Raw genomic sequence first — 21,383 nt, 5'->3', positions numbered from 1 at the left:
CCGTAGAGATTCATTTTGGAGCGAAAATCTTATCAGGATCTCAGCGTGTCCGTGCCTCAGATTACGATTACAAATATCCTCGGCCTTCCATAAGACATCAACACATCCTTGAAATGCTCTGATGAAACACACAGTGAAAAAATATTTTTAAAGTTGTAAATAAAAGCAAATATTACAGTGACCTGGCCCCTGCATCATAATTGCTGAATGAAATCCAATACTAATTATGGGGTGCTGATTCCAAAAATAGTGTCTCATTAGCTCTAACACATCACACTTTCTCACAAAGTACGATGCATTTTGTAGCACTTTTGCTTTCAACAATCATTTGTAAGCTGAACAAGTCTTGTAGTATCACTTAATAACCAGAAAAATTCCCACAAACACATGATTCTTATCTTTTTTTTTTTTTTGAGCGAAACTACTATTTTTTCCAATTTTCAGCTGATTTTCAAGTGTACAGAATAAATGATTCTGAAGAAGTTATCTTATGCCTAATCCTGATTTCATGGGCAAAATACAAATGTGCTACATCTCTGGATGTTTCACTACATACAAACAGTATCTGAAAATTACAGATTTTGTGAAAAAACTTGTTTATAAACTTTAGTTTAGGTTTAGTAAAGTTCTTTGACCGTAAATGGAGTATTTGAACATATTTTTCCATTCCTTTAGTGTAAGTTAATTTATATATTTTGAATATTCTTTTTTTTTCATTTAACTTTTGACATTTGACTGATTTTTAATCAGTGCATTAAAGCTGATATATTATATGGATTTATATATATATAATATATCAGCGAAGACAGACAGACTATATTGCCAAAAGTATTGGGTCACCCCCTTCTAATGAACAGGTTTCACTACTTTAGTAATTTCCATGAGAACAAACCTTAATGTTTAAGCATATAATGATATTCTAGGGAATTGTGTGCTTCTAATTTTATTGCAACAGTTTGGACAGGGCCCTTTTCTATTCTAACATTACAGTGCCTCTGTGTATAAAGCAAGGTATAAAAGAAATGATTGATTCAGTCAGTGTGGAAGAACTTGACTGGTCTGCATAAAGCAAAGTCCTAATCCCAGCTGAACACCTCTGGTGTGACTTTAAATGCAGACCTTGAGCCGAAAACTCATCACCAAACACCAATGATTTGTACATACACTATATGGACAAACGTATTGGGACACCGCCTTCTTTAGAACCGAAGAAGGCACTTCCAAAACTGTGGCATCAAAAATAGAAGCATAATTCACGTATTTCCATCTCTGTTGCAACAGTTTTGTAAGTGTCTAAAATGACTGTACCCATATACAAGTCATTGATGTTTGGTGATGAATTTTTATTTTTTACTATGCAGGTGTTCAGGGTTATTGGAGTGTGTTTTAAAAGAAAATATAAAAGAAATTTCACTATTTCATACTATTCTATTTCAAATTTTCTCGTTTAATTCTGCATTACTTGCATTACTTTGTTTCTTTGTAATCATTTGTGAAATGGACTTAGCAATTTCTGAGTGAATTTGTTTTCTACACCAGATTTTCATCAGTGTATCAACCATGATTTATCGTGTTTTTTTTCATAAATGCTGTTGTAAGTTGTCGCTATCAATTTTTCAATAGCTGTTTTATTCTGATCCTAATGAGGTTTTTTTGAGCTCTTAAAAATACTCTACCAATCCATGTTTATTAACATGCAAAGGAAAGCTCAGGTCTAGAAATTCCCAGCAAATAAATCAATGGCAGGTAATTGGTGCTATATAGAAATGTAATACATTTTTGATGAGCTAGCAAAGAGTGAGAAAGGATAGGGTTGCACTCTACTATCAAAAAAATCAATTTAGCCATAATGTCTTGCCAAAATGCTCAGTAGCTTTAGGGGGTGACATTTAGAGATGATTGCCATTTATAACACAAAATAAATGGCTAAATGGAAGCACCAATAGTGGCACCTTTAACAGAAGCCGCACTTTCTCCTCTTTCGCAAAATAATCATGCACGGCGTGATGGTGTCAGCCTTTCAGAGGAATCACCTATGCTCAGGACTTTTCTGTGATCATCAGGCTGAACTAAGTCATGTCTGGTTTTCGCTCGGAAGAGCCGTTCTCTTGTGTTACCTCCTAGGCCTAACTTCTCCACATGCAGAGTAAGCATGTAAGAAGTTTATTGGTGTAACCGTCTTAACCTCGGATTACCTTTCGAGCAGAACTTGCTTTCAAGCAGACACGGAGGGTAATCCACTCACGGTGAGTACAGGAGAACTCAGGGGACCTGCTAGACTTCTGAAACAGTCACAGTGTTTTATCTGATATGCAGTCCGGTCTTTAGGGCCTGTGGACGGCTGCGGTTGGAGAAACGTGACCCTGGGTTCTGCGCATTTAGTCTTTGGGTGTGAGGGGTCGACTCAGGAGATTGAAGCTGCTGTGGATCAGCATTTAATATTGATAGGTGAATGAGTGCCAAGCTGGTTTCTGTGACAGGGCAAAAAAAGTGTGCCATACAAGTGGATATATTGTATGAATGAAAATGGGTCAACCTCACAGGATTATGGTATTACATATGGTTGATTGTATACTGATTTTACATTATAAAAGAAGCACTTTTTTTTTTTTTTTTTAGGAAAGTAGAGGCTTGAAAGTAATGAAGCAGCCTGTTCACATTATATATGTGTGTGTGTGTGTATGTACATATATATATATATATATATATATATATATACACACTCACCGGCCACTTTATTAGGTACACCTCTTCAATTGCTTGGTAACACAAATTGCTAATCAGCCAATCACATGGCAGCAACTCAATGCATTTAGTCATCTAGATGTTGTGAAGACGACTTGCTGAGGTTCAAACCGAGCATCAGAATGGGGAAGAAAGGGGATTTAAGTGACTTTGAACGTAGAATGGTTGTTGATGCCAGACGGGCTGCTCTGAGTATTTCAAAAACTGCTGATCTACTGGGATTTTCACGCACAACCATCTCTAGGGTTTACAGAGAATGATCCGAAAAAGAGAAAATATCCAGTAAGCGGCAGTTGTGTGGACGAAAATGCCTTGTTGATGTCAGAGGTCAGAGGAGAATGGGCAGACTGGTTAGAGATGATAGAAAGGCAGCAGTAACTCAAATAACCACTCGTTACAACCGAGGTAAGCAGAATACCATCTCTGAACGCACAACCGTCGAACCCTGAAGCAGATGGGCTACAGCAGCAGAAGACCACACCGGGTGCCGCTCCTGTCAGCTAAGAACAGGAAACGGAGGCTACAATTCACACAGGCTCACCAAAATTGGACAATAGAAGATTGGAAAAACGTTGCCTGGTCTGATGAGTCTCGATTTCTGCTGCGACATTCAGATGGTAGAGTCAGAATTTGGCGTAAAGAACATGAAAGCATGGATCCATCCTGCCTTGTCTCAACGGTTCAGGCTGGTGGTGGTGGTGTAATGGTGTGGGGGATATTTTCTTGGCACACTTTGAAAAATGCATTACAGTTATTATCATTTTATGCTGAGCTCCGAATGTATTTAAACGGTAATGTAACCTTACAAATACAGTCAGGTCCATAAATATTGGGACATCGACACAATTCTAACATTTTTGGCTCTATACACCACCACAATGAATTTCAAATGAAAAGAACTGTCAGCTTTAATTTGAGGGTATTTGCATCCAAATCAGGTGAACGGTGTAGGAATTACAACAGTTTGCATATGTGCCTCCCACTTGTTAAGGGACCAAAAGTAATGGGACAGAATAATAATCATAAATCAAACTTTCACTTTTTAATACTTGGTTGCAAATCATTTGCAGTCAATTACAGCCTGAAGTCTGGAACGCATAGACATCACCAGACGCTGGGTTTCATCCCTGGTGATGCTCTGCCAGGCCTCTACTGCAACCGTCTTCAGTTCCTGCTTGTTCTTGGGGCATTTTCCCTTCAGTTTTGTCTTCAGCAAGTGAAATGCATGCTCAATCGGATTCAGGTCAGGTGATTGACTTGGCCATTGCATAACAGTCCACTTCTTTCCCTTCAAAAACTCTTTGGTTGCTTTTGCAGTATGCTTTGGGTCATTGTCCATCTGCACTGTGAAGCGCCGTCCAGTGAGTTCTTTGGCTGAATATGAGCAGATAATATTGCCCGAAACACTTCAGAATTCATCCTGCTGCTTTTGTCAGCAGTCACATCATCAATAAATACAAGAGAACCAGTTCCACTGGCAGCCATACATGCCCACGCCATGACACTACCACCACCATGCTTCACTGATGAGGTGGTATGCTTAGGATCATGAGCAGTTCCTTTCCTTCTCCATACTCTTCTCTTCCCATCACTCTGGTACAAGTTGATCTTGGTCTCATCTGTCCATAGGATGTTGTTCCAGAACTGTGAAGGCTTTTTTAGATGTCGTTTGGCAAACTCTAATCTGGCCTTCCTGTTTTTGAGGCTCACCAATGGTTTACATCTTGTGGTGAACCCTCTGTATTCACTCTGGTGAAGTCTTCTCTTGATTGTTGACTTTGACACACATACACCTACCTCCTGGAGAGTGTTCTTGATCTGGCCAACTGTTGTGAAGGGTGTTTTCTTCACCAGGGAAAGAATTATTCGGTCATCCACTGCAGTTGTTTTCCGTGGTCTTCCGGGTCTTTTGGTGTTGCTGAGCTCACCGGTGCGTTCCTTCTTTTTAAGAATGTTCCAAACAGTTGTTTTGGCCACGCCTAATGTTTTTGCTATCTCTCTGATGGGTTTGTTTTGTTTTTTGAGCCTAATGATGGCTTGCTTCACTGATAGTGACAGCTCTTTGGATCTCATCTTGACAGTTGACAGCAACAGATTCCAAATGCAAATAGCACACCTGAAATTAACTCTGGACCTTTTATCTGCTCATTGTAATTGGGATAATGAGGGAATAACACACACCTGGCCATGGAACAGCTGAGAAGCCAATTGTCCCATTACTTTTGGTCCCTTAACAAGTGGGAGGCACATATGCTAACTGTTGTAATTCCTACACATTCACCTGATTTGGGTGTAAATACCCTCAAATTAAAGCTGACAGTCTGCAGTTAAAGCACATCTTGTTCGTTTCATTTGAAATCCATTGTAGTGGTGTATAGAGCCAAAAATGTTAGAATTGTGTCGATGTCCCAATATTTATGGACCTGACTGTAAATATAATGCAATCGATATGTATCTTGCCCAAAATTGCTGAAACGTTGGTAATAATGAAATGCTTCAGTAAGAGTGCAGTTATATTTTGTCTTTACTAAACTGCCCAAAATAACAGAACTCCATCAGGTACTGCACCCACACTTGTTCTTGACATCCCACTCTTGTGGGAGGGTCTCTCAAGATTTGAGCTACATCAATGACCAGGCCTGCAAGTTTAGTCTGAGTATGAGAGGTCGGTCAGCATTATTTGATTTCGAGGGGATTGAATCTGCCATGGATCAGAGATTGATTGATAGGTGCAAGTGTGTGCAAAGCTGGTTTTCGTGAAAGGGCAAAAAGTGTACCATCCAACTGGATATATAGACGCCCTGCTGGGTAAAGATGAAATATAAAACAATGAAGACAGCTGAGCTCTAGATCAGGTGCGCTGCAGGGCAGGTCTATATTTTATAAGATGGCGTCTCAAGTTAGAGCAGAAAACTGCTGCTAGATATGAATGCACATGCTCATCAGCATCTGTAGATGTTTTTCTCCTCTCGTTATCCGGTATCGCCACCTCAAACTTCCCTGTCCTAGAAATCTCCTCCATGAATCTCCCAAACAATCCAATTAAGAGCGGAACGTGGAGACAGGCAGCCGGACGCATCCGATTGTTGACTCAGTCACTTTCAGAAGCTTTGTTTTTTGCGGCAGGATGACGCAGACTTTTAAAGGTTACCAGATTTGCTTTAAAACCCTTTTGAACAGACAAAAGATGATGTGTCCTTGCTCCATATGTAGGCATCAGCAATGTTTTCCTATATAATGAGTTCCTCCTCAGAAATTTTTCAAGGCCTATCCAATATGTCCTGACTGAGCTCACAGTGCCTGCAGGTAAAGTGGAGGGTGCTGGGCTCATGGATCTGTCTGCTGAGCGTCATTTATGCAGCTCTGCGTGGGAATGATGGAGTTGCTGCCGGCCAAATAGCACAATGAAGACTTTGTGTATTATTAGTCTTAAAACAAGCTCTCCAGCTTCGGTTGTGATATAATTTGTCACCGCGAATGTACTGCGTTCCTTCCCACCTTACGATCTTCTTTCACAACACAATGCCAGGATGGGCTAATTTTAGACCTTTCTTACTGTTTGTTGACTGGAGGCACAGAGTATCTTGTTTTCTATCATTGTTGTCAGCTGCATTTATAATATGTAAGCTTTTGGCTCCTTAGCTGACTTAAGCCCGATGCACACTGTACAGTTTTGGAGACAAACTGTGGGATTCATAAAACGATGGCAGAATAGGCAGCCTTTGATCGTGACACCCTAACCGATGAATAAATAAAGGCTTTTAATTGCGATAAATTGTAGGACAGGCTAGTCTTTCGATTCTGTTAATCTGATTATTTCCGATTTGATTCTGATTCTTTTGTGCATACATAAATTATAATGAATTATAGTTAATCTTGCTTACATAGAGAAAAAAATTATCTCTCAGACAATTTTTTTAATTATTCAATGAACCTTTACGTTTAACTAATTAACTAGTTTTCAGAAGTTAACAACAGGGCCCAAACAATGCATTAAATTGCTGTTTAACAGATTAAACCAAAAACTGCTCATTGAACCAAATTAAGTAAACTTTAAATTGCATTTCTGATATTATACGTTAACTAATAATGTATTTGATCAAAATACTCTATTACTGAAAGTAATTATAACTTCAGTAATGGCTCTGATTGATTCATTGACTTCATTCAGAGAAGAATCCATCAGACTGATTCAAAAGGTTAATCTATGAATCTTTCTGAATGATTCATTAAATCATTTGTTCATGAATGAGTCTAAACTGGTTGTGCTGTATGTTTTGATTTGATTCACAATAGGGCTGAACGATATGGACAAAATTTCATATCTCGATTTTCATGCCAGATATCTCGATATCGATACGATACGATATGACTACGGGTTCGGTGAAAACCAAGCATTTCTCAGAAAAATAAAAACATCATAATACAAAAAAATTTGGAAAGTGTAGTTTTATTTTTAAGAACTCACTGGTGGACGTCGACTCGTACGGCGTAAAGGCCCTTTCACACACAGGACGCGGCATGCGCTGCGCTGCGCTATGAAACCCATTCATTTCAATGGCTTGCGCTGCGCGAGGGCGGTTGCTGCGCCGACCAAAGCGCACGCGCAGCGGAGCGCACCAGCGGCGAGCTTGCGCGGGCGCCGCGGTCAAAGTTCAAAATAGTTAAACTTTTGCCGCTGCGCTCTGTGACGTTTCCCCGCGCGGCCAATAGAAACGGGGCATCCAAACAAGCGCCGAACTCAAAATGGATGAACAGCTGATTCTCTGTGTGTCTGAATTTCCAGAGCTATACCATACAAGTTTGCGGTCGAATAGGGACCTCAGCGGTGCATTCAAGGGCACTCGTAAAACTGATGTTCGTTGTGTGACTGCCAGAGTTGTATGCAGGGCGGGGCCAGCGCGGAGAGGGGAAATCTATATCGTCTATATCGTTGCTTTTTTCGATAGTAATATCTTGAAAGTTCATATCTCGATATAGATACGATAACGATATATCATTCAGCCCTAATTCACAAGCTCTCAATTCCGTTACGATTCAATTTGATTAGGTTCTGATTCAGATATTTACACATTTCAGTTATAATCAATTATAATTAATTATAATGTGTATGTTTTGCTTACACATGAAATAAATCTCAGCGAATGTTTTTAATTATACAGTGAACCTTCTAACACTTAATTATAGGAAGAGTTCATTTGCAAAAACAGATTTACATTTTATTAACAGTTTATTTTCAGAAATCATGTTTTTTTTTTTTTTTTTTTGCATTCCAAGTAATATCAATCAAACTGCAGTTAGGTTGTTTTGATTAAGTAATAATAACTCAAACAAATACAGGTAACTTACAAAATTAAAGTTCATTGAAAGTGTTTTTTGTAATATATATTAAAAGTTTGTTTTATAGCAAAAGCAGATAACTAACACTCCACATCTTGTTTCAGAGTTAACAAAAACACTTGTTTAATCTTTGTAATCTCCTCAGATGACAATGTAGACACCTGACAAATGTTGTTGTTGTGATCATAGACTGCATGTTTTTTTTTGTTTTGTTTTTTAAGACTGTATAGTTGTGATTACACGCAATACAAAGAGCAGCTTTTCCCTCACCATTGTAACGTGCTTCTTTTCCAAGGTATTGTGAAAAAGGTCCAGCTTTTATTTTCCTTTACGCCCTGAAGAAGATATCACAGGTGCATCAAGTTCGTGGAAATTATTCAACCTCAATCATTTTTAGTCAGCTTTTACGAAACTCCTCTTAGTTAGTCTTTTTAAAGTGACTAGCAGCCTTGTCACCTGACCTGAATACAGCACGCTGATTCGCTAAAATGGACTTATCGGCTTCTGTTCACAAACAAAACGGGCGCTTGTTGGCTACTGCAATAAAATGTGAACTCGTGATGCCTTCAAAGTGGACAATACCAGCTTTTTTGATAAAACGTGTTTAGGGTTCAGATCGCGCTAAATGTGGAGAATAATGCACGGCACTCAATTCATTTTTTTTTAAAGTGGCATTTATCGGTTTTTGCAAATTAACTCTTCATATGCAGTTAAATTTTTTTTAATGTATTTTATTAAAATATTCCATCACTGAGGGTAATGATAACATGATGTTTATTTAGTAAACATTCTGATGGATTCAACTAGTTCGATCATTAAAGGATCCCTCGGAAAATATGGGTCATCTTGAAAGATTTATTAAATCATGTTCTTTATTAAAATATGTTCTGATTCAAAAGAGCTGGTTTAAAAGAGTCATTTACTCATTAATTTGACTACACATGAAAAGCCCTAATGAACTAATGTGATTAACTGTAATAAATCTTGCAGCGAAATGAAGTTCTGACCATGTAATGAACATTGATGCTAGCTTGTCTGTATGACATGCAATGTAATTATCTGCTTATATATCGTTCCCTTACCGTTTTAATCGTAGTATTACAAATAGTTTGAGTTTGCTTTGAAGAGTAAGCAGCCCACAAATTAACTCTTTCATCAAGCCATGACAGATTTAAACATTAACACAATGGCTTGCTTGAGAAGTATCAGAATGTGACACAGTTGATAAAGTAAAACGGCCAGTCAACCCTGTCAATTGTGACTAAAGCCCTAAGACTGACATACAAGAGGGCTGATGTCGCACAGTCTGCTTTGGCTTCTACCCAAAATCTCACCAGACTCATATCGTACAGTCTGACAAGCAACAAACACAAAGGACAGAAAAAAAAAGTCACACAGTGTGCACTTGGCTTTAGACAAGGCCGCGTCTATTAAATATATATTTTTTTTTTTTGTGGCTCATTATCAGGCGTCATTCATTATAACAGCATGGTGTCACACATTAAGCTTCACAATACCCACATAGAGTAAATCCCTCAAGATGCAGTTGTACTAATCAGATGTGAAAACACTGTACCAGATGTTGCCTTTGGTCACCCCATATGAGCTCCTCAGAGAAGTTTCCTCTGTTGATTTTTGGAGAACAAAGAACGGCATCAAACACAAAAAATGCCACAAACCGTGCAGCCTCTTTCAGAACTGAATCCACTGTGATTACTGCATGCAGAGTGATGGTTAAAAAGCCTTCGTTTGGATTTTACTCTCCAATGCTCTCATTAAATGATACATGTTCTGCAGAAACTAGGCTATAGAATAGAAAGTACTACTCTTACCCCCGGTTAGACAAGGCATAAGCCTAATCCTAGACTAAAATGTAAGTCTGAGTTGTTTCAACTGAAAGAAACTTGCACTGACTGATCTTAAAATATAAAAATATATCAGCGCCTTTGTTTTGTGTCAAGATGCACAGCAGTAATTTGTTTTTCTACGCACGTTCATAAAAATTGCTTAAATGTCCTAATTGATCTTTGATCTAATCCTGGTTTACTCTAAACCCTGTCTGTGAAACCTGGCCATACTGTTTCTAGTGTGTGTGTAAACATAATAGATGCAGCACAGTATGTACATTTTCCATATTCAAAAAACATACCCAGATGATCTATGCTACTACATTTATTGCATCTATCTATCTATCTATCTATCTATCTATCTATCTATCTATCTATCTATCTATCTATCTATCTATCTATCTATCTATCTATCTATCTATCTATCTGTCTATCTGTCTGTCTGTCTGTCTGTCTGTCTGTCTATTTATCTATCTATATCTGTCTATGTATCTATCTATCATCTTGCATTCTATTGATATACTGTATCACTCTGTTTTCTATGTACGTATCTATCATTCTGTTGTTCTATCCATCTAATCAAAATAGTTAATGCATTTCATTTTAACGGCACTAATTTCATTACAGTTTTTCTCAATCACTTTGGTACATTTCTCAGATCAGAATTGAAATTTTCAAAACGACCCGTTCAATCTTCACCTCATTGTGTCACTTGTGCACATCAAAAAAGCAGTTTCTCATTTCTTTGAACAAGTTGCAAATGCTTTGGTACATTCATGCAAATGATTATGTACATTTGTCTGCTGTTTCCTACATTATCAGTTGCTATTGTCATGTTGCTCAAAATGTATTATATAGATCTCTGTGCTATTGCCTTACCCCTCAAAACATCTAGTCATTAGTTCATCAAGTCATTAAATGCAAAATGGTTGATCTAGTTGTCATAAACTGTCAAGCATATTTTCTACACATCTCTATTAGACTTTTTGTAAATTTGCCATGAATTGTGCAACTGAATCTTGACTCTCACTAATGAAGAGAATATAGATCAACCAATTATAAACAAATTCTCTGAAATAGCTCAAAGGTGCATTTCATGACCCTTCAATTGGAAAGCATGTATAGACAGAGGACAACACAAAAGTTACAAATTCTGATGATGGATGAATATCCAGAAAACAATCAGGGACAACAGCCGAGAGGAAGACGAGGAGTAAGGATGCATGGAACTGTACAGAGGCAAAACAGAGGAAGAGGAAGAAGAGGCCAAGGACAGAGGTGCATATCAGATTAAATAATGTTGTCAATCATGGCCTTACAATGGCTGAAGGGTGCAGCTAAAAATTGGGAGATCGGCCATATCCTCAATAATTGAAACATTTTGAAGCAGTCTCTTTCATTCAATATCCCACATACAGTAATGTGTAAATTTTACAGTAAATTTGTACTTTTGAAAGGAAATATGGCATACATAAGATGTGCAGCCTTCTGGATTTCAGTACAGTAATTGTCATCCAAACTGTTGCCATAGTTTACATCAGAACATCCCTCCAGAGTACACTGTTATATTGACAACATGACTAAGCAATTTGACTGTCTTATCCGTATACAATAACACAAGGACTTGTCATTCTGATGGCACTGACATGTTCATTGACAGATATTTATTTTTGAGAGATGAAATAAGAACTTTTGAGCAAGAGACTGGCTTTTGCAGGTAATCCATGGTGTTTTGCTATTTGTAAATTTGTAGAGTTATTTTGAGAAATGCACTTACTATTTTGCAAATGTCAAGGATGATTTGAGAAATGTACCAAAGCGACTGAGAAAAACTGTAACGCAGCGTGCATTTTCTGTTTGACCCATGGCCTAGCCTGTAGTTGGAGAAATGGAGATGCACAGTGTTACAGACTTAACGACTTTGCAGACCCCTTTAGAAACTTTTTTCCCCTCTCTTCAAAACAGCGCCTAGCGACAAATCTTCAGGGTTTGCCCAAACCCTATTTAGTTTATGAGACTCGCTGGTACTGCCGTGCGAGGTCTTGCTGTCCCAGCGTGCGCACACACCCCTTTCTCTCTCTCTCTGTGCGTCTGCTCTGTTCAGCAAACGACGGAGAGGAGCAGCGCTTTCAGTTAAACTCAGCTATTATGATGCTTCTCTAATTTTACATGCAAGTATAGCCGAAATCACAGCACAGCTATTGTCATTATCTTATGTGTATTTGATTGTATCAGACGACAGCTCGATTATCAGGATTTTTGTGCAGATTAACATCCTGGAAGGGAGAGCTGGTTATGTAGCCTAGTCTTATGGGTCACGTTTCAGTCACTATTTCATATTCATTCCGTTGTCTGACAACAGAAACAGTAAAATATATAAATAAAAACAGTTTTATTGAGAATTTAGCTTCATCAAAATACAGTATGTGGGCAGAGAGAGGCAAACAAATCTAATAATAAATAATAAATGTACATTTTGCATGTTCAGAGGTGAGCTGCCCTGTCCTACAAAATTGTAAATTGCTCAGTGCAAAGAAAGAGGCGTAATGGGAACCTGGTATTTCTATCTTTCATAATAGACATGAAAAAGTTATTTGAAAAACATCTATGACCTTTGAAACATGTCTAGTCTTCATGCTCTATGTTGACTATGGTTTCAATAATAATAAACATACATTTGCATAAAGCATCCATATTTGTCCATACCCATGTTGATTAGGGTATTAAAAACTTAAAAGGTATTAATTTAAGGTACATTTAGAACAAATAAAAATGTGTGATTAAGTTGCGATTAATCACAAGTTAACTCATGGCAATCACGCGATTAAAAAAAAAAATAAATCAATTGACAACCCTAATCCAAACACATAATTTTCCTCTATATTTTTTCTTTCTAGTTGCATATCCTTTTTCAATCATATTATGGAAGGAGGTTGTGAAGTGTGTTTTAAGTTGGCGAAATATTTTGTTCTGTAATGTGCATTATTTCACATTCTATGTAGCGCAGCATGCAGAATGCTAAATTGCATTTCAAACATGCCTGTGTTTCTGTGTTTATATTGACATTGAGTGGCCTCTTTTGGGCTGGACGTCCATGCAGCCGAGCAGACCACCAAGCTCATCTCACCCCCTCCCAGTCCCCTACCCTAAACCTTTATACACTTGTGTTTGTGAAGTTGCATCGTGTTGTTTCAGTGCATCAGTGGGCTTTGCCCAGTCTGTGTTTGTTGTTTGTCCTGTTTATTTTCATCTCATCTCGTTCTGCACGCTCTTTCCTCCTGCCTGCCTCTGCCCTCCTCTGCCCTCCTCATGAGCCCAGACAGCCCAGCATGCTCAGAGCCGCTACCCCTCCCGCATAGATCTGAGCCAGCTCTGCGCTCCTGCTGCTCCTGCTCTTTCATGTCCGCTCTCATAGCCCACATTAATATCATAGTCTACCGTCATGCCGCAGTCATACATGTGCAAGAATGTTACTTTGCTTAAACACGCTGAGATGAAAGCCCCGTGAATCAATTCAGTACAGAAAACTCGTTCTTTCAGTGGGGGAAATAATGGGCGAATGAACTGCCATCAGGGGCTGATGAGAAGACGCAATGCGTTCACAGGGAAAAAAGGGCCACCTCGAGTGCACGTGCACGATCGTGTTTCGAAATTCTTCAAGTTTGTTGTGTACGGGGAAGATAAGCGATTATCACGTCTTGTAATTTCCCTTCATGCATAATGGTGAGCTGTAGGAGGCCACATTTCGAATCACAGGCTTCAGTGAGTTTTAGGCCTTTTATTATCATCTGAATATATACATGAGTGAAAAATAAGAAATCAGTGGTAGTGAAAATTCTGAATTTAATAAATGACATCCTTTGCTTTCATAAATGTAAACTTGAAATGAATTGCTACAGGATGTTGAATTGGAATGACAGGAAGATTAATTTAATTTAAATTCCAAAAAAATCAACACAACAGAAGAATTTCATTATTTTGGATGTTGTGGTCATATGTGACCAGACAGACAGATTTGTTTTGCTTTGTTCAATATATGAATTATTCTTTAACATGCATATAATATAGTTTCTAGAAATATCATATATTCATATCTATTAATATATGATCTAATAACAAAATGATTGTTCAAAAAAATGATTTATATAAAATATTTAAGGTGCGCGCACACAAAGACACACACGTATATATATATATACTATTTAATGAATATATAAACAGATGAGCGTTTTTTAAGGTTCACTGCACTGTCATTTTAGCACAGTAATGTTTTGTGTGTGAGTAACACTCTATTCTTTGAAGCCTCTGCATACTTGATTTTAATTGAGGTTTCTTTACCGGTGTCAAACAGCACACCCTCCTTTCGGTTTTGTCACTGCTACGTGAGACATTTAGCCTTTCATTCTCGCAGTTTATGCTTTCGCACCCCAAGTGCACTTTGCTCTTTTTTGATAAGTGTTTTATTTTCAATCCATAACTGTGTAGCCTTGCAACAGGCAGCAGGCAACCGTTCAAGGCCTAAATATGGTTTTCTATGGAGGAGGAGCAAATGCCATGGTGAAGTACACTTAGTAATTTAAACATCTCAGGAACCAAACATCTTTTGCAGTACCTGCCTCTACAATTTCTTTATTTCATTTCCCAGAAAGCCCCAGGGCTCAGCGAGCGCACGATTCAGACAGGCTTTTGTCCTGTGTTTAATACTCAAACAAAGTTGGAGCTCTTTTCTTTTGCCCCAGAGAGACCAATCACCTGTGCTCTGAGGACATTGGCTTCAACCAGACAGATAGATCAAATCCCCGGTGCTTTTACAAAACCCAATTCTGGGACCTCACCTCACAGCTTCTGCTCCGGCTGTCTATTTCTAGTCCGAGCAGATTTCCTGCAGATAGGGATTTAGATCCCTCAGGTGAGGCGGAAACTAATTTCTAGACAGGAAAGTTGTGATTTTGAGATACACTGATGATGGATAATGGTGAACCCTCGGCTAAGGTAAACAGTCTCTCTTCTTTGTCCTCAGGAAGTTGCTGTGTGATCCTTTCCTAGTTATGTTTTCTTTTTATAACAGTCCAGACTGTGAGTCGCTACTGACACATGGATCTGATTAGCAACATTCTCTATGCCAATTCAGTTTATTCACAGTTTTTTTTCGAGCCTGCAGGTAGCTCTGTCTGGTAGCAGATGTTTGGGTGTCATGCATTTAATTTAGCATTTCAGGTAATTAAAGTGCAGAAGATTATTCTGGATCTCCAAAGTATAACTAGATAGTGCATTATATATACAGTGTTTACACAGCAGACTCTTTTAATGTATTCGGTGCATTTTAAAAGCCTCCAGAAGTCGTTTCCGCTCAGAAAGCTAACATGTGTCATGGGATTTGTGAGTACAGTTCTCTTGGGAGAAATTAAGATATCATCCATATGTACTATTAGTAAAGGGATTTGCTAAAACATATTTAAGGCTTATTCTTAAACATAGTGTTTAATTTACAGTCTAGTAAAGGAAGTGAAGTTATATAAGAATGACAGTGATAAATATTTGCTGATGTTAATCTTTAACCCTATTCGAACCGGATCTTAATACAATTGTTATTTTAATATTGTTTATATTCAATTAAAGTTTTCATGAATAATTTATATTTTCACTTTTAATTTTAGTTTAAGTTTTAGTAATTATTTTTCAATTGTTATGTGATTTCATGTTAATTTTGTCATTGTTTTTATTATTTTTATTTCAGTTAGCTCCCAAGGCAAACTTCAAATAATTTTTTTATTTTAAGTTTCATTAAATATTTATATTTAGTTTTATTTCATTTCAGCTTTATTTCAATTAGTTTTAGCTAACTATAACAACACTAGTTAATATATTTCACAGACATACTTGATGATTTTAAATCAAATCTGAATCAAACATGTCAGTATTTTTCTCACACAATGGTGAAAGTAACAGAGCAAACTGTTAAATTACTTACAGAGCAAATTACTTACTGTTCTTACTCGTAAGGAATCTATTCCCATCTGGATAGGAAAGTCTATGATTGCAGGTATATTATTTTTTCACATTGTTTTTCCTTATTCATTTTGACCTTCGTTGAATACTGTAAGCTAAATTTCTCCCTGTGCTGCCTAGTGCACTTCATTATCAATTTATACCTTCTTGCCAACTTTCTGGGTAAAATAACAGTTGGTGGTTCAAGCACTGCTGGCATCCTATCCGACAATGAAATCCTGAAGCGAGTCCAATCACAAAAACTGCTCAGAACGGGCAACCTAGTAGCAGCGTCATGTCAGGTATGATCCTCAATATCATTAATTCCGTCTGATACACATATTATTACAATTAAAAAGCACATGAAAATAGTCACTCTCAAAATTACAATCCAAATCCGGTTCATCACATACGTCATCTGTTATTACTTAAAATGTACTTTTGTTTAGAAAATAATAGTATAGTGTAAACAATATGTTTAAAGAGTTGAGTCATGGACATTGAGCCATGATGCTCATGTGGAAGATACAGGTTCGAGTCCAGCTTGCAACATTCCAAAATACACTGCCGAAATAAGATAAAGGAAAGCGACCATCTGCAAGTTATCCATCTGCATAAGAGGGTTGGTTAATGCCATAACTAGTCACATTAGACATGGCCAAGTACCAGTGCGGTTTAACCGAAGTGCTTTCAGCTTCATCATAGCACAGTTTGGCTTTCTCTCAGGTGATTAATTTTCAGTGAAACTTGTTCCGCCGTTACAAACAGGTTGCGACCATTTGAGCTCCCATTTAGCAGTGTGGTTTTAATTACGCCTGTCTGCCGAGGGGGAGCAGCAAACCTAGCGGCTGAGGCCACGACTGTCTGCGAGCCACTCAGACATGGAGCACATATGCTGCACGAGAGCAAATGAGTGCCGGGTGCAAATGGATGGAAGATGAGTAATTCATGGCACGGAGTCAAGTCAGTGCGCCTGGACTGTAATTTAGTCCCGTTTGGCAGTGTTCACCTGAGTGCCAGCACAGCTTACAACCCCCATCATCTCCCATGAGATGTCATCATGACTCGAGAGCGCACCAAACCCTCTTCGCATTCCCCTCGTATACTTCTTATTTGTTTATGTGTTCATTTAGGTCTTTGCTCTCTGTCAAGAGTAATTTTGCCGTCTGGTGAAATACAATGCGGTTTTAGGCATTAGGAGTGCAGTAGCGGAGGAAGAGAACGTAGTTTGATGGAGTCACCTGTTACAAAGAAATGACTTTAAATTGTCAAGAAAGAAGAGGAGGGAGATTTTGGTTGGTGTTTACCTCGCCAATTTCGGTGTGAATTATATTGTTGCGTTAGTGCCGTATTGTTTGTTGTAGGTCACCTTGGTGAGAAAGCATCTGCTCAGAACAATAAACTCATGTAAATGTTGTGTTTTGGGTGTCCTCGGCAGGCTTCTTAAAGTCAACGCGAAACCCCTGACGCTCAGGATGCCTATCTAAAAATGCACTTTCAAAAAGCGAAATAAATAAATGTATGTATTAGCTATTTACAAGATTCATTTGTCAATGCAAGAACGCAGAGGAGTTTTAGCTTTTAATGATATATATATTATATATCCATTTAAATGTCAGCTTTATGTGAAAATGGCTTTTGCAAAGTTTTATAATAAATAATATTTATTATTTTTTTATGAGGGTTTTTGAGGGTAATATTTATTATTTTTTATGGGTAGGATGACTTTTTTCCTCATGGAATGCAAACAGAGTTATTATGAAAATGTCAAATCTGTTTTTGTCTCCATACAATGAAAATATTCAGTGGGTATTTTGCTTGGTTTATACATATATTATATTATACAAACACACACACACACACACACACACATACAGACTGCATATAGGATTTGAACTCAGATGCCCTTACATTCTACACAATATTTAATACTTAATTGCGAAAGATAGAGCTAGTTATAATGTTTTGATTAGACATTTGACATTACATTTTCACAATAACACAAAAACATACTGTAAATTGGATTCCATGTTGGATTTAACTTTCTTTGTCCAATCAGCTTCAGAAAAAAAGCATGCTGGTCAAACCCAAATCAGTCTGGACCACATGCCAATTTAATTGTTTAAATATTTTCAGTAAAATTTGGTTTAAATTGACTCTACAGTTGACACAACGCTGCATGCTATGAGAGTGAGCAAAGAGGGATTTCATCAGTTATTGGAGAAGTTTTTTCTTGTTGTTGAAGAGGTTCCCGCAGAAGTGTCTATAGCCTCCAGAGGGAACGCAACTGCAGAGAATCAATGGAGGATGAATGTACTCATCGCTCTCCTGTGACAATGTCAGTGTCAATGTTTAGTTCCCTTTCTATCACTCTACTGTCAGAATTCTGCCATAATAAAACACTACTCACACGGCACATCAATGAAAAATGACACTTTACTTCACGACACAGACCACCGCAGTCTGCAGCTGGGATGAATCAAGCGTTATCTGAAATCAAACCAAAACTGACAGAATTGTTTCAAGCATTAGCTGATGTGAGATGAACAATTTTTTTCTCCATTGTGAATGTGAGAAGAGGAGCACTGAACTCTTCGCTGTGTGCCATTGTCTTGCTTTGTTTGAGAGGTAATTGTGTGTTAATGAGATGAACCCATGAGAGAGATTTCAAAAGCAAATTGAGTTGAGCAGGTGTTTGTTGTCTTGCATGTGCTTCAATGTTTTAGATAATTAGAATTGCATTGTATTCCAAAATATTCACCCATTCAGTTTTGTCTTTTTAATTTAGCTCAATTGCAAACCGTAAATTAATCTTTTCAGCATAATGACAAGCAAATAACGTACACTTGTGTTCATGAGCACTACTGTTGATCAGTTTTGTGTTTCCCTGCATTAACAACAGTGTTGGAGAAGACACTTTGAAATTACAGCTTGTCAAACTGCAAACTACTCATAAATTCAAGTAGTTCATCTAAAGTCGAACTACTCTTTTGAAACGGTACTAAATTACAAGTTGCCCAAAAAGTAGCTTAGGATATTGAAGCTTTGGGGGAAATATTATGTTTAAAATGACAATTTCTCGATTATATAATTAGCATAAAATTATTTAATTTAAAAATGTAAACTACATACATTAAGGATATTAATTAGGGTGTTTCACTAACTACTAAAACTAGGAAACAGACTGCAATTTATAGTGCACAAATATTTATTATAGTATTTAACAAATCTTTACATTATTTTAAAAATACATAGTCTGTCTTGACTGTGGAAATGTTAATTTAATGTTGGAATGTTAATTTACTATGAAAATGTTCATTTACTAGGATGAATCAGACTTTCTAGCGCTATTTATGAGAGCATTTAGTATGAATTTATTCACTGGATTCAACCAGCATTTATATATGAGGGTTTGGGATGAATCGACTCATTGGTTCATTAGAATGAATTAGATTTTCAGCTCTTTGTATGACAGAGTTTAATATGAATCATTTCATTGGGATTGATTTATTCATTAGAATGAATCAGACTTTCCAGTACTGTCTATGAGAGAGTTTAGAATAAATAAATTCATTAGGATGATTATACTCATTACAATGAATCCGACTTTCCAGCACTCTGAATGAGAGCGTTTAAAATTAATTGATTCATTAGAATCAACCAGAATTTATAGCATATGAGAAAGTTTAGGATGAACCTATTCATTTGGATTGATACATTCGAATGAACCAGACTTTTCAGTACTCTGAGTTTAACATGAAACAATTCATGATTCATCACAATGAATCAGACTTTCCAGCGCTACAAATGTAAGAGTTTAGGATGAATCGATTCATTAGAATGGCTTGATTTATTATAATAATTTAGACTTACATTACATATGGACCAAAGTAACCATATAGGATAAATTAATTCACTAAAAACAAATCTTACATATTACAGAGATAGATTTTTGAGTGGTTTAATTAGGATGCATGCATGCTGGTAAATGAGCCATATTCAGCCTAAACTAGCTAAAGCCAGCAAACCAGTCTGGTGTAGGATATTTCTCTTTCAGCAGGCCTGTAATTCGTTTGAAAAGTGAAGTTCCCTTCACTTAACTCACTACTTTTTTTTAGTTAGTTACACCACAACACTGATCAACAATCTAACAGCTTACATTATCTATGAAGATCCTCCAGTTATACACGGAGCGCAGAGACAACAATAATCCACTGAGATGATCCCTGTGGCTTCAGCCTTATTTCTAGCACTTATTACAGTGAGTTTAAAAAGTAAAATGTGTCGACATTACATTGAGTCTCTGACCTTTCCCGTCTTCATCTTGCCCTCATTCAGCAGGCAGTGAATGTGGGTTATAGCACATCTGAGGTGGGGTAATCTGAGGCTATAGCTGTGCTCATGCTATGGGGCTTGTGTGCATGTGTAGCAGGTGTGTAAGAAAGGATTTTGTGATTCCACTTGCCATGACCATATTTGGCGTTTCCTGCCGCCATGCTGACTTGGGGGGTTGGCGCACTTTGCTGCTTCCCAGTCTGTATGAGAAGTCACAGCGGTAGGTCGCACACGTTTTTGCAGGGATTCAATTAAGGCCTTATTTCATGTAACAGATGAATTCACATGATTATATTTGTATGATTGTGATTTAAATCCCTCTGTGATGCACGCTCAGGTGTTTCGTTGATTTATTATTATTTTTGTATTATGTGTAATATTCTCTCTTTCTCAGCGTCGTGCATTGCTGCCGCACGCTGGTTTATATGCTGCACGAGTCCTCATGCATGTTCGTTTGTGTTATCCAGAATAAACGAGAACATGAAGGCAAGAATTCCTGTATTTCGTCCTTGATTTCTACACAACGCAGAAAACACACCGCTACAACTGGTGCCGTGACAGTGGCTTCGCTCTTCGTGGGAATGATGCAACACGCGAGTGGAGGCGTGACCGGGGTGATAGGCCAACAAGTGCATCGCAGAAACGTGATTGAGTGGATGAGAGGTTCGCCATTTTAGAAAATGAACTGTGAACTGAGATATTCCTGATTCGTTAAAACTTCTGGTATATTTAGTGGACTGAAATATTTTGATTCTTGAATTGAATTCATTTTTCAAAGGACTTTAAATTCTATTTTGAAGTGTGAGTACTTAAATTCTGAATTACATTGTAAAAAAAAAAAAAAAAGTCAATTGCAAGAAATATTGTGACTTGAATAGTTGATTCTGATATGGAGGGTTCTAATAGTCAGAGCGGTATGGGACGAGGGAGAGGGGTACTGAGGTTTGCCCATGCAAAGATGGATAGAGCTGATCAAATTGGTCCACTTTTCTCAACCCCTATTCACACAAGAAGTGTTGATGTGCAGACACCTACTGTGTCTCAGTCTCGTGCAGTCTCTGATGATTCTGTACATTTCTCTGATTTAAACGCTGTACCCGTGAGCCTGATTAATGACATTGTGAAACA

General features: G+C 37.7%; 1 protein-coding gene across 1 annotated transcript in view; it reads left to right on the top strand.

Annotated features, from left to right (window-relative positions):
- The window catches only part of LOC306854417 (cell adhesion molecule 1-like), a 203,873-nt gene extending 182,788 nt beyond the window's left edge, over nucleotides 1–21,085 (top strand). The window contains exon 9 of the mRNA XM_079392382.1: nucleotides 20,723–21,085. Within this exon, the coding sequence (XP_079248508.1) occupies nucleotides 20,723–20,727 (5 nt within the window). The 3' untranslated portion in view covers nucleotides 20,728–21,085. The remainder of the gene's footprint in view (nucleotides 1–20,722) is intronic.
- Nucleotides 21,086–21,383: the final 298 nt, after the last annotated feature.

Source organism: Barbus barbus (genome assembly GCF_936440315.1).
Source record: "Barbus barbus genome assembly, chromosome: 34".
In the NCBI taxonomy this organism is placed as follows: Eukaryota; Metazoa; Chordata; class Actinopteri; order Cypriniformes; family Cyprinidae; genus Barbus; species Barbus barbus.
Note: the sequence above shows the minus strand (reverse complement) of the source record. Positions and strands in the feature narration are given on the sequence as shown.